Source organism: Acytostelium subglobosum, assembly GCF_000787575.1.
Source record: "Acytostelium subglobosum LB1 DNA, scaffold: scaffold4, whole genome shotgun sequence".
Lineage (NCBI taxonomy): Eukaryota > Evosea > Eumycetozoa > Acytosteliales > Acytosteliaceae > Acytostelium > Acytostelium subglobosum.
The window spans coordinates 450,973-464,878 of record NW_012236528.1 but is presented as its reverse complement, the minus strand read 5'-3'; the positions used below and the strand labels follow the sequence as shown (position 1 = coordinate 464,878).

Genomic DNA, 13,906 nt, shown 5'->3' with positions numbered 1-13,906 from the left:
CCTTGCCCTTACCTGCCCCAGCCTTCAAATAAATGAGTCCCACCCTAGACATTGTCTATCTCCCCGCGAATACATAACCATGGTAAACAAACAAAAATAAGAATTAATTAATCAATCAAATCAAACAAATTAATAACAACAATTATAATATTGAAACAATTAATTATTGAGTTTAGATAGTGACATACTTGTCCTCTTCCTGAAGTCGCGTTTCTTCTTGTTATGATATATGATACCACAAACAATGGCCGCAAGTACTATTGTGCATCCTGCCGCCACGACTATCCACCACCATTTAAATGATGATCCACAAGAGTCTGAATCACCTTGAGCCGACTTATCAATAAGTAAAGAGAAGTTTGGATCGATTGTCGTCTGTCCAAAGTATGGCATCACCATCGCCACCAACAACCTGGATGAGTCACCCAAATCCTTGTAGTATGGTTGTTGGAATATAGTATCATCATTTCCAAGTATCTTTGCTTGGCTGGCTGTGATTCGATTGTCCACCAACATCCTGCTCGAGAACTTGACCAGGAATAATTGATTTGCAAACTTGATCTGGATCCAAAGTAGATTGTTGGCATCATTGTATGTGCTCTGAGATTGAGAGCACTTGGTGTCCTTGGGATTCTGGAGCTCATACACCAACTGAAGGTAGTTGTTCTTGCTCCTGAAAGGCCAACCCTCCATCTCAATCTGGTACTTGAAGCTGTTCCTCTGCATGAACAACACCTGGCCGGCGAATGTATAGTTGGTGTCCGCCTCAAAGATGATTGAAGTGACATTGATCTTGAATCCAGACACATCTGGAATCATTCCAATAGTCTCCAAGGTTGATGATGTGTTTCGGGTGACGTTCCAAATGACACTGGACACGGGGTATGTGATCTCTGGGTTGCCAGACGCACCATCAATCTCTCTGATATGTGTAAAGAAGACTGAGAAGTTATCAATTGTACTATTGCCAGTGTTGATAGATGGTGTATGATTGCTTGGTACTGTGTTATCATGCTCGCACAGACTACCACTGAATCCATCCGAACAGAAACATGATCCATCTTCACAATGTCCATTGCCAGAGCAATAAGGTTGTGGTCCACATTGTGAGTTGTTGACATATACATATTTGTAGGCAGTTGTTATTGATTGACCACATTGGACTGTGATGGGCAAACCCAGACTGTTGGACTGTGGCGGCGCGGATCCATCATACTGACATGTGATTCTCTCTGAATCCAGAAGAGTGGCATTGGCACATGACGCACCACCAATGGTCACCACCCTCAATGGCTGATATAGTAGTGTACCCTTGATGGTGATGGTACCGGGTGTTTGATATTCATATGATGTTGATGATTGGATTGTGATGGTTGGTGGTGGAGTGAACTTGATAATGTTGGAAGTCTGATCATCAACTGTTATGGAGATATTGTTTGATCCGTGACCAGATTGGGAGGGATATTGCAACTGGATAATACGATGATCTTGGATGAATGACAACTGTGATGGTGATGATATCGTCTTCACAATGACACCTTGATCATTAACAATGTTGAGTTTGATTATCTCTGGCACTCGACCGAATTGATCACCAAACAATGTAATCATTCCGACACCATCAGTGAACAATGTTGTCGAAGTGATGTTGACGGAACTCAAGGTTGGAGGTTTGAATGACAAGTAGTTGGCGTTGTTGGTTGTGGTTGATTGTGTGGTCGTCTGTCCATTGATTGCCAGAATGAGTGGCTTTGATGATCCATATCCACTGTGTACATTGATCACCAATGATGAGTTCTCTATGATTGGTATGATTGAGCAGTCCACCTGGATGCCGCCCTCCTTCATCAACATATAACTACTACTCAACAGTTGTATGTTATCCACTTGGAGAACAAGCTGACCACCTGATGTTGGTAATTGAGTATGTGATGAGTTGAGGAATACTGGATCTGGTTTTGTCAAGTTGATGAATCCAACACTATATTCAGCTACATCATATCCAGATCTCAATGTTCCAGTGCTTGTATCAAGGTAAATGGTCATATTCTCTAAAGTTATAATATGTTAGTATTTTGTTGGTTGATTGATTGATTGATTATATTTACCATCTGACATATAGAATGATACTGAGGAGTCAAATATGATAGAGGTGTTGCTGAATATAGCATTGTTGGGTCCATTACTATCGATGATTTTTTGACCTTTGAGTGGACCATCACGGAAATAATAGGCACCTGGATCGATAGGAACTCAAGTTAGAATATAGTTGTTACCAACCTGGAGTTATTTATAAATAGTTAACTTACTATTCAATTGGATTGTAGGATAGTAAATACTATTCTTGACCATGATGTGAATGAGATCGATTGATTCCTTGATCAAAGGAGCATAAAGGTAAGTCTCATAACCCTCAACACTAAAGTTGAATACGTTGGGATATGTTGAGCCCGTGAATACTAACATTCCATTGGTAGAGCTATCATCTGGTGGAGATTGATATGTTAGTGATTGATTAGATTGGATGGACAGAAGATACTTACAAACTCCAAATCTACCAATATTGTTCATTGGTACTCCACCGACTGTGATGGAGATTTGGGCATATCTGTATGATGATTGTTTGTCAAAGGAATCAGTCATACGACATGTGAATGATCGGTCAATGACAAGATATTGAATTGGGATACACTCAATGTTGAACTCAGAAACTATGACAGCCTCTATAAGTGTAATGTTATCACCAAAGTTCTGTCCATTGATTGTCATCGTAGAGTTGACATCGAATCCAGGATAAATAGTTGTTATAAATGGTACTATATTTTTGATGTCATTGTTAGTTAAATGATGGATTGGTTGTTGATCGAGGATGTCTTACAATTTGGATGAAACTTCTTATGGATGAATGATTGAGTGCCATCTGTGACTGTGATGTCATACTCCCCGACGGTGAATTGAGTTTGGCAAGTAATTTGTGATGGAGACCAGGAGAGAATAGGACAGTCAAAGGAGGGACGCTCGGCCAAACTGTTGGTAAAGGTTACACTGACATTGGATGTGTTCCATAGCGTTTTGTCCAGATTGCCAATGGTCAGAACACTTGGTTGCATATCGAATGGATAAATTACAGGATCATCTTCACCACCCTTCTCCATTATGTATCCATTCACTGATGCACCATCGGCGTGATCATCCCATGCCAGGTTGTTCCAGAAATAGAGATTGTTTTGTTTGTTGTGATCAGGCTGATCAATGTTAAAGTTACAGAATCCAAGACAACGTGACTTGTCAAAGTCGTAGATGGGTATACCAAACTCTGGTCCATTGGCCCATTGATACACTGTCCTTACATCCTGACCACTTATGGATGTTGTGTTACCACCAATCCATGCATAGTATCCTGGTTGCAAGTTGAATAACTCCGTAATAATGAAGTTATACTCACTGAATGTTGTAATAGTAGTGAGATAACTATATTTATGATGGTTAGTGAATCATTCCAATTACGATTGAAGAAGTGAGAGAGATACATACTATCCTTGTAATATTGCATCGTTGTAGGCAGTATGCCATGACTCGTTGGCATTGTATAGCACATAGGTGTGACCATTGTCAGGGTTGTCTTTGGTTACCACTACCTCGCCAACTCCAATTTCTATCATCGATGATGTCATGATCACCATCACCATGACCAAGAGTGTCCTACTTGTAAATAGTTTATACATATTTATTTATTGTTTAAGTTATTTGTAGAATGGATGTGAAAAGTTGATTGATTGGTTGAATGAATGAGAGGATGACGGATTGATGGATGTGGACCTTGGACCATCGACCATGGACTCAGTGTTGTTTGCTGATTGGGCAGTTTAAGTTGTTTTAAACATACACACTCATTGTCTTGATTTCTTCTACCTTGTTGTTAACAACAACATAAGTTATTGCCCCCTTCGCGATTGATGTAAATAGATATTTATTCGTGGAGGTGCCATTGAGATCGGAAGATTAGTCACCTGCCCCCTTTTGCCAATGCCAGCTCACACACACACGATCGGTCGAACAATCAAACATCCCACACACTCACGCTGTGATCATTAACTCCCGAAAAGTTCCGGTTCGGTTATCATTGCGTCTACAAACATTGTAACATTTATCTACCGACAAAAGTATAAATGAACGACCTAGGTCGTTATGCTTACCGACCAAGCCTTAGGTTTAAGAAGACCTTCATCAGTATATTATTTGTAGGAGAATGTTATGTTGTGAAATATAGCTCTAATTGGTTGGAGACTTCGTAATGGATACATATGATAAATCAAGTGGGTACGGAAGTTATTGTATTGAGATAATGTTTACAACTGAGTGAACATTGAGTGTCTCATCTCCAAGTGAGTTCGTTGAATCAGTTTCAACACAGTTTCGTCCAATTCACCCAGTCCCTCATGATTTTTGGTGTTGGTTGGTTTGGGTTCATGATCAAATTCAGCAGTGTTTCCTGATTATTTTTGACAAACAACCCTGGGCTTGTACCGATTGATTCTGAGATCAATCAAATTATTTCTATTTATGGAGTGAGTCATTAACAAACCTTCCATGTCATTTCTGCATAAGCATAACTTCAACAAACATTAATATATATATTATTCATAATCAAACATATATATATATATATTACATTCATACAGATACATAAAGATAAAATTATAGATAGCTAAAGATATAGATATATAGAAACAGATACAATGATGACAGACGATACTGGTATGTAATATAATAATAATATTTATATTCACAAGTTTGATTGATAATAATACTAATAATTATTATAATATATTTGATAGAATTGACTGAGCAATATAACAAATTGAAAGATATTTATAGCTCTGGATTCATTACAGAGTATGAGTTTATTAGTAGGAAGCGTGAACTATTAGGTGATCGATTCGATAGTTTTGTTCCAACAAACTCACAAGAGACTATATCAACCAAAGATGACAATACACTCAATCAATATAACTATGACAACAACTCTTATAACACATCATCCTCATCATCATATGATTACAACTCCAACAGCACTTACAACAACTCATACAACACTTACAACAACTCGTACAACACTGACAGCACATCATCATACCAATACAATCAAACACAAGATGTACCAGATATAAGTTATTACCAACCACCACAACCAACAACACAAGAGTACAATTATAATTATAACTATACCAGTCATGAGGTCCCAGTGGAAAAGGATCAATATACCTTTGCCGTGGTGCCAGATGTCCAGGTTGAGCAACAACCAATCACTTCATACAATTACAACCATGACCAGGTGGTGGCCACTACTTATACAACCGCTGTTGTAGCGGATGATGATTATGATGATACATACATCCCACCTGTTAGGACTCCATCTACAACAACTGTCAAGCCATCGACAACATCAAAGGTGATTCAGGACAAGTTGACTGGAAAGAGTGCCGAGAAGAAGGAGATCACATATCCACACAAGGTCAGAGACTCGTACGTGATGTATAAAGGTCAAATCGATGGAGTTGTATTGTATTATAGGACAAAGGAGTTCTTGTTCCAATCTGATCTGATTGGAATGGACCAACTCGATCAGGTGTCAACAACCATACGTGCAAAGTTTGGATTCACTCAGTACTCCCTTGTGGAGATCGTTCCCCAGACCTATGTATCAAGTCCACCAGAGCACTACACCGTTTCAAACAGTTGGGAGGAGGGTCAGACCTACCACGACCCACTGTCCCTTGCCTCTGGCCATTACAGGATAGTTCCCAAGAACTTTTACATGATCAGGAAGTGGACTCCACATCTCTTTGGGTATGTATCCCACTCAATCAATCAAACTGGAATAATTCCAATCACTAACTAACAATCATATAGTATGACAGAGGAAGAGTACAATCACCATAACATGTTCAAACTGCCACCACAACACTTTATAACATTGGCCAAGTCTGCTGCCCAGAAGTTCATTGATGAGCAGCCAGCGTTTGGACTGTTGGACAACACTTTTAACTTCTACATGACAATGGTGGACCTCGTGCCCAAGCACTTTATCAAGCACAGATCGACAGCAGTCGATCCCAACGTCAATGAAGCCATCAAGATCAAAAGCCTGCATACTGAGGACAACAAGGACGACTTGAATCGCAAGGTTAACTTCCTGAACCAGCTGCGTCACAAGCAGGGACAGAACAAGATGTTTGGTGCAAGCAGTGTGCTCAAGGCTCGCGAGATCCACATCGATCGCACGCTCGCCCAATGCATCCAGGAGAGGCAATGCATCGTCTGTGGTCAGGGCAGCTACAACAGCTTCCTGTGTTCAGTGCACAATGATCAAAAGTTGGTCGATGACTATCATCAGCTCAAGGACATCATATTCCCTGCAAAGAACAAGAGTGATGATGATGTAGAGGCCGAGGATGTTGAGCCAAAGCCAGATATTCGCGACTACAAGGACGAGCCATCATTCTGCTACGCCGAGACCAGCTCACCAGTGCTAAAGTTCCTGGCGGGCCCAAAGAACACAAGGTCATTTGCCGATGTGCTAAAGAGGAGATACGATGCCTGTGAGAGCCAGGCACCGTCATCATCATCATCGTCATCAAGGTACTGATCGATTGATTGATATATAGATAGAATAAAGTACATATATGTATATATAATATATAAGTGATTATCGCTCTCTTCTATCGCTCTTTAGTTATTGTTACGTGGAGGGCTACTTCCTACTCGCGAACCTCATTGACCTCCTTGACTTTTTGTCTCCAGCGCCGCCAGCGGCGATGCGCGATGATGGTGGTGGAACGTTCTGGCTTGCCTGATACTCCCTCTCCAACTTCTCAATCTTCTTGTTGCTTATTACATTCTTCATCACTGATGCTACAAATTCATCCTGATCCATTTCCAGTCTCTCGAGTTGCTGGAACACCTGGAAACATTCTTCAAATGGTTTGCCAACCAGTTGACCTAAGTTTGATTGATTAGTTAGTTGAGTGATTGATTGATTGAGCGTGGATATTTGGTCATACCTTCAAAGTGTCTAAGTAGAGTGATGGCCACTGCATAGACTATATTATAACCTTCGCTAAATATCAGGTCCCATGTACGCAATATCAGATAGAACGGCAATGTATCCAGGTATCCAATTATGAACCATTTGGTCGCGAATAGTACTGATCCTAGATTAATACGAGTCTGAGTGATGATGAGAGTACAACAGTCAGTCAGTACAAGTGATCACCATGATTGATTGATTGATTGACGCCCTTACAAAGTGTTTGGAAAGAGATGGCATCTTCTTGGCTAGCAGCTTGTCGAACACATATATCATCTGATGTAACTTGATCAAACCAGTGACAAACAGATGTCTCATGTTGTATCTCTCACCATTCATCAATCGTTCAAATGTCCAGAATGCATCCTAATGATTGGTTGAGGGTCAGTTATTGAGTGCGACACTACCATGCCAGGGCAATCAACACCGTGGACCATTGCCAACTTACAGTCTCTGGCATGTACATAACAAGAAGAGCAGCGATTGAGCTCATGCCCTGTGTGTATCCAATCTCTTGATCAAAGTTGGAATAGACTTTGAGGACGTTGAAGAGGGCCACTTGTCCGTGACCATATCGCTCGCGGAAGTAGATGTAGTTCCTGCTTGCACGGTTGACATCCAGGTCAATGACCAGCTCTGATGCGGAAGGCTGGTCGAGCAGTTGGCCGTACAGATTGGGCTGCGCCAGTTTGTTGATGTCTGAATTGGATAGCAGTCGCCAGGCCTGTCCACGCACTCTGTCTGGGATGCCCTTGATTGAGCGCTCCGCCACCTTGGACGGACGCTTCTTGCCGGGCGTCCACGAACGCATCATCTTCCACCATTTCTGCGCGCGGGATAGCTCCAGCTCGATGAGCCGAGCCTCGCGCTCACTGTCCTTCTTGGTCTGTACCTGGTTCTGGTCGGTGATGTGGCCGTAGCGGTCCAGCTTCTCGATGATCTCAATCTCGTGCTCTTTTCCCTGTCCTGTCTCAATGTCGTTGCTCAGCATGTTTGCCTTGGCATGCGGGTTGTAATGATAGCGCACAGAGAGATCACCTCCATTCCTCGTGATCGTCGTCGAGATATCCTCGTGATTCTGATCGATGGCCAAGTGTAGTGCAGTCTTGTTATAGCAGTCCACAGCATTGACGTTTACGCCAGACAGTATCAGCAGTCCTATATTTATCGATCGAAGGATGTGTTAGACATGAATGACATGGTCTATGTGTGCGACAACATACTTGAACACTCTGTTCTTCCATTGGCGGCGGCAAGGACGTAGGGTGTCCTGCGCAGACTGTCCTGCGCCTCCTTGTTGGCACCGCTCTCGACGAGCAGTGTGAGCATCTGATGGTCTCCATTGCGCGACGCGAGATGCAGCACGGTCTCCTCCGACGCGGGATATGTGTAGTTGAGCAATGAGAATGGTGTGTTGGACGAGACCACCTGCGTTCCAATGTTATACAATCTGACCGATTGGTTGACGTCTGCTCCCTGTTTGATCAGCTGACGCACTGCATCATAATTCTGTTCTGAAGTGGCCACATACAACAATGTCCTTCCACATCCATCTGTTGTTGACAACTGTTGTTTATCAAGAGTACTCAACCATTGTTCGACACCTCCTGGTTGAGATTGTAACTTTATAAACTGGTCTACTACAGTTGTTGCATGATTATCTATCGTCTGCTGTTGTAGTTGTTGTTGTTGATGTTGTTGTATTATTACAGTGGCTGCAACTGTTGTAGTAGTAGGTGGTATAGCATGTACACTCATTGTGCCACCTTCAACGATTGTTGTCATCACATTATCTTCAGAGATGGTCGTTGTCGATGTCATTGTTGGTGTAGTTGATGTAGTATCCATTTAGTACTTCACAATACTATACTATACTAGTACAACTATCTACCTGTTGACAAGTAATACAAGTACCTGTATTTGAATGAATGAGTATGAATGAGTGTGAATGAATGAGAGAATGAATGAGTGTGTGTTTGAAGTTGACTTTGAACAACTTTGCATGAGCAAGTGTCAAACAAAGGGTACCCCTTTTGAAAAGTATTCATTCCTTTATTACTTTGGATTCAATACATGTACAGATACAGATAATATAACAACTACTATCTCATATACATAATATGTATAATGAAGTGATATCTAGATAACAATGAACCAACCAATATCCAAGCATTCTTGAGACCATTGATTGAAAGTTCTAGAGTGTTGAAACTTCAACAATAGTGTAAGTTCACCATAATTTATGAATGAGAGGTAATTGATAAAAGTCACTGTTGCGCAACCTAGCAAATCACTTCTCAAAGCATTTTGCTTTGATCATGTGTAGTATCTGTTCTAGAAAGCTTAATCTCTTTCTGTCTTGACACGTTCAAGACATTATTGATTAAACTAATTTATTCAGAGGGATTGGAACAACATGGTAACGGCAAGTCCTTACCGTTCCTTTCATGTATTTGCTCGGTATCGCACTACTTCCGAGATTCCAAGGTACTCCTCATTCTCCCCCAATCAAACTTAAAGATAAACTAAACCAATTATATTATGACAAGTCATTCTTGTTATAATAGTGATCACTCACCTTTCGTTTCCCCCTCTTGCCCAAATTAAACATCGTCATCAGCTCTGTTTTTGAAAAGGAGTGCAAAAAGACACCCCTTTGCAGGGTCTTGGACATCGATCGTGAGATCGCCTTTGTAAAAGAGCGCGTAACCATCATGAAAAGGAAGGGGGTTGTGTTGTCAACACCTAACAACAAAGCAAGACTGACTTATCCTTCGAACAAACTAACAAACAACTGCAGCAACAACCTCGATCAGATCATCTAATAATCATCGAATCGTATTCGCATCGCACCTCATCGCATCGCATCTCATCAATCAATCAATCAATCCAACTCATACCTTTGCCTTTGGGAACTAGTCCTTCCTTTTATCATTATCATTACCTTACACATACATGACTAGTAATATTATATACTCTATACTACTTTCAATTGTTGTAATACTATTATTCAAATACTATCAACTTAGACGTCAACTACAATCACAGCCCCAACCTCAAACTCAAACTCAACAACAACAAGAGAAGGAGAAGGAGAAGGAGAAGGAGAAGGAGAAGGAAGTCGATCAAGTACAAACACAAGTACAAGAACAAGAAGTACAAGAGGAGGAAGAACACATTGATCAGAAGTATAACAACCTTGATAATCCAGATTATATTCAACGTGTATATAGACTACCTGCAGGCGAGGATTCAATGTCATTCTTGACAAAGAAAAAGAGTAGTACATTGGGTACTCCTGCGACTCCCCAACAACAACAACAACAACAGCAACACAATGTGGCGGGACAACCACCAGGCTCGCCAGGGTTCGCCCCCCGTCAATGCCCGTACAAGAAGTTTGGCTGTCCAGGCTACTTGAACACGCGCAACGAGTATGAGAACCACATCCGCGACGACTCACAGATGCACTTGCAGCTGGTGGTCGAGAAGTTTGACCACCAGTTCGACCTGCACACGCAGCTGATGGCCCACTTCACGCAGCAGATGGAGGACCAGATGGACCGCACGATGAAGGTCGTCAAGAACCACATGGACACGTTCGGCACGCAGATGCAGGTCAAGCTGGACGAGGGCATCAAGCGCGTGGAGAGCCAGCAGCAGCAGCTGGCCAAGCGACTGGTCACGCACCAGATTGCCAACAGACAGCAACTGCAGTCGTCCGATGAGTCGTCGTCGACGGACGCCGCGCTCAGACAGCACATGGAGGCCCAGCTGGCCTCCCTGCACCAGACGATCAAGAAGGAGATGGCCGAGTTGACCGACGATTCGGCGTCAAAGCTTGAGCGCAAGGTGGAGAAAGCGAGCGCCCGCGTCGACAAGGTCGAGCTGGACATGGCGTCCAAGGTCGAGAGCAAGGTGATGATGGTCACGATCGAGGAGACGCTGGCACAGCGCTCCGAGGGCATTGAGTCGACCATTGTTAAGAGGATCGAGGAGAAGGAGAAGAAGAGAATGGACCATAGCCAGGTGGCCGTCGACTCCAAGATTGGCGCCGTCATGGACAGAGTGAAGACGCTCGAGCACCAGTGTGGCGAGCTCACGGCCGACCTTCGCAAGGTAAAGCTGGAGGGTGGCAGCAGTAGTGGAAACCTCTCGGCAACGCCCTCCCGCTCTTCCGTGTCCCTGCCCATAACATCCGCCTCGCCCAACAACAATGTCAGCCAGTTCAACAAGACCGAGGTATTGGACGAGATCAAGAAGATAGAGCAACAGTTCAATGATCGCCTGGCCAAGAGCGAGGCGGCCGTGCAGAACGATGTGAAGGACACCAAGGGTGAGCTGACCGAGCTTCAGCGCAAGTTCAAGACACACCACACCGAGTTGGTCGACAAGCAGGCCCAGCTCGACAAGCAACTAGGCAGCAAGCTCAAGCAGCTCGAAGACGACATCAAGAAGGACGTTGCACATATCCAGGTAGTGCAGGCCACCGTACAGAGACACAGCGAGGTGTTGGACAAGGAGCGTGAGCGCGAGCATGAGCGACTGAGGATGCAGGACATGCTGGCGCGTCTCGAGGCCAGCCAGAAGAAGTTGGAGAAGGACATTGCCGACGGCAATGAGCAAGTAGAGAGATTGTTGCGCGAGGAGGGTGTGTCATCGCCGTCCAACTCAAGGTTCTCGCCACAGCTGTCCAAGCGATCGTCAGCATCACTGCAATCGCCTCTGCAGCAGTCAGCAGCGGTCTCAACCGATCGTCCACAGCAGTCACCATCCGTTGCTGGTGCTAATTCCTCATCATCGACCTCGAGCGTCGCACGTCCTCAATCCATGGACCTCACCAATGGTGAGAGCGAGACAGGCGTACTCTGGGAGTATGATCCGATGACCGAGAAGTGGATTCGTCTGGCCATCAAGGTAAGCGCAATGATCAATCCAATCACAATCAATCACGTGCTCACTCACTAACTCACAATCAATCACAGTTAAAGGTTGAGAAGAAGTATTTCGCAGAGGGCGCACTGCGCCAGGCCTACCATACTATGTCGATGGGAGTGTTCTCCAACGATATACCACCTCTGGCCGCCAATCATTCATTCCCAACGTTGGACTCGATCTCGACGTCCACACAGAGCGAGGCGGCCATGCAACTAAGTGCCGGCACAAAGTTCGTGCTGAAGCTCTACAAGAAGGAGGCCGAACAACAGACACGCCGTGAGCTCTACTTTGACGAGTGCCGCATGCAGCTCGTGTGCAGAGACTGGGGCCACAGATTCAACCAGAAGAACCCGCCCAAGAAGATCGAGTTCCTCATGTCATGGGTGGTGGAGTTGACCGATCGCAATGGCCCAGTGCTGTGCTCTATCGAGCCACTGCTGGTGGGTGAGTTCAAGAAGAACAACTCCAACTATGGCGCCGTGCTCAACAACCGCTCCACGCCACAGGCCTTCTCTCACTTCACCTACGAGCGCTCCGAGAAGCAGATGATCATCATCGACATCCAGGGTGTGGACGATGTCTACACCGACCCACAGATACACACCAGTGACGGCAAGGGCTTTGGCCTGGGCAACCTGGGCAAGACCGGCATCAACAAGTTCATCACTACGCACAAGTGCAATGCCGTGTGCGCGCTGCTCGGACTGGACGTCAAGCTGGGAGGATCCACATCGTCCAGCGCCAAGAATCAACTGCGAGGCACGATGGTCATGCCCGACATTGTCGAGGAGCTGATGGCCGCCTCGCCATACAAGTCACACAGCAAGATCGGCGCCAACCAGCTGGCCAAGCTGGACATGTCGCGAAAGGAGCTCAAGTGTATCAACACGTTGCAGTCGTTCAGAGAGGTGATCAACAGTTCACACATGCACGACACTGACAGGTACCTGTGTGTGGGCTATGGCGATGGAGTGCTGCGAGTGTTTGACAATGAGAACAACTGGAGCTGTCTACACACGATCAATGCACACCGCAAGGTCATCTCATCGATCCACTCCAATGATCAGTACATTTTCACATCGTCACCCGATCAAACCATCAAGGTCCACTCACTCAAGAACCCATCGCGACCAGTTGAGACCCTGAACGGACACTCGGGCGAGGTCAGCTGCATCAGGGCTAACCAGAGACACTTGTTCAGCTGTAGCTACGACAAGACGATCAAGGTTTGGGACCTGGCTACATTCCGCGAGATCAAGTCACTGGAAGGACACACCAAGTATATCAAGTGTCTGGCGCTGGCCGGACGCTACCTATTCAGTGGAGGCAACGACCAGATGATCTACGTGTGGGACACCGAGACCTACACGTGTCTGTTCACAATGCAGGGCCACGAGGACTGGGTGCTCAGTCTCCAGGTGTACGGCGGCCACCTGTTCTCCACGTCCAAGGACAACGTCATCAAGATCTGGGATCTAACCGACTTCCATTGCGTCGAGACGCTCAAGGGTCACTGGAGCAGCGTGTACACTTGTCACATCAGCAACGACCGTCTGATGTACTCTGGCAGTGAGGACAATTCGATCAAGGTGTGGGATTTGGACAGCTTGGACTGCGTCCATACCCAGCAAAAGGCATCTTCACTTGGCATTCGATCACTATTTGTTAGGAATAATCAATTAATCTCCACAAGCTACGATGGTTCCATCAAAATATGGGAGTGGACAAGTAAATAAAATAAGTAGTAGTTTATATAAATATACGTGAATGAATACAATAAAATAAAAATTAAAAACCCCCAAAATTTTACCCGATAAAACGAGTAATTTTTGTTTTTGGACCTCAAATCCCCTTTGTTTTTTTTTTTTTTTTTTTTTT

At 44.3% G+C, this 13,906-nt stretch overlaps 4 protein-coding genes across 4 annotated transcripts; 2 read left to right on the top strand and 2 right to left on the bottom strand.

The window, feature by feature from the left end:
• Nucleotides 1-159: 159 nt before the first annotated feature.
• SAMD00019534_023470 (hypothetical protein) lies at nt 160-3,689 on the bottom strand (the record flags this gene model as incomplete). Its single annotated transcript, XM_012901645.1, has 6 exons — nt 160-2,051; nt 2,109-2,237; nt 2,310-2,486; nt 2,544-2,816; nt 2,879-3,471; nt 3,535-3,689. 6 exons carry the CDS (start codon nt 3,687-3,689, stop codon nt 160-162), a joined length of 3,219 nt encoding a protein of 1,072 aa, XP_012757099.1.
• A 1,053-nt stretch (nt 3,690-4,742) lies between these two features.
• SAMD00019534_023460 (hypothetical protein) lies at nt 4,743-6,649 on the top strand (the record flags this gene model as incomplete). The annotated part of the gene is made up of 3 exons (XM_012901644.1): nt 4,743-4,758; nt 4,839-5,850; nt 5,914-6,649. 3 exons carry the CDS (start codon nt 4,743-4,745, stop codon nt 6,647-6,649), a joined length of 1,764 nt encoding a protein of 587 aa, XP_012757098.1.
• Nucleotides 6,650-6,754: 105 nt separating this feature from the next.
• Nucleotides 6,755-8,938, bottom strand: SAMD00019534_023450 (hypothetical protein; the record flags this gene model as incomplete). The annotated part of the gene is made up of 5 exons (XM_012901643.1): nt 6,755-7,002; nt 7,065-7,230; nt 7,307-7,456; nt 7,539-8,248; nt 8,314-8,938. The coding sequence occupies 5 exons, from the start codon at nt 8,936-8,938 to the stop codon at nt 6,755-6,757; spliced, it is 1,899 nt and encodes a 632-aa protein (XP_012757097.1).
• Nucleotides 8,939-10,306: 1,368 nt separating this feature from the next.
• SAMD00019534_023440 (hypothetical protein) lies at nt 10,307-13,764 on the top strand (the record flags this gene model as incomplete). The annotated part of the gene is made up of 3 exons (XM_012901642.1): nt 10,307-11,827; nt 11,858-12,007; nt 12,076-13,764. Coding segments are annotated over 3 exons (3,360 nt in total), but the record flags the coding sequence as incomplete, so codon positions are not given.
• Between the last annotated feature and the right edge of the window lie 142 nt (nt 13,765-13,906).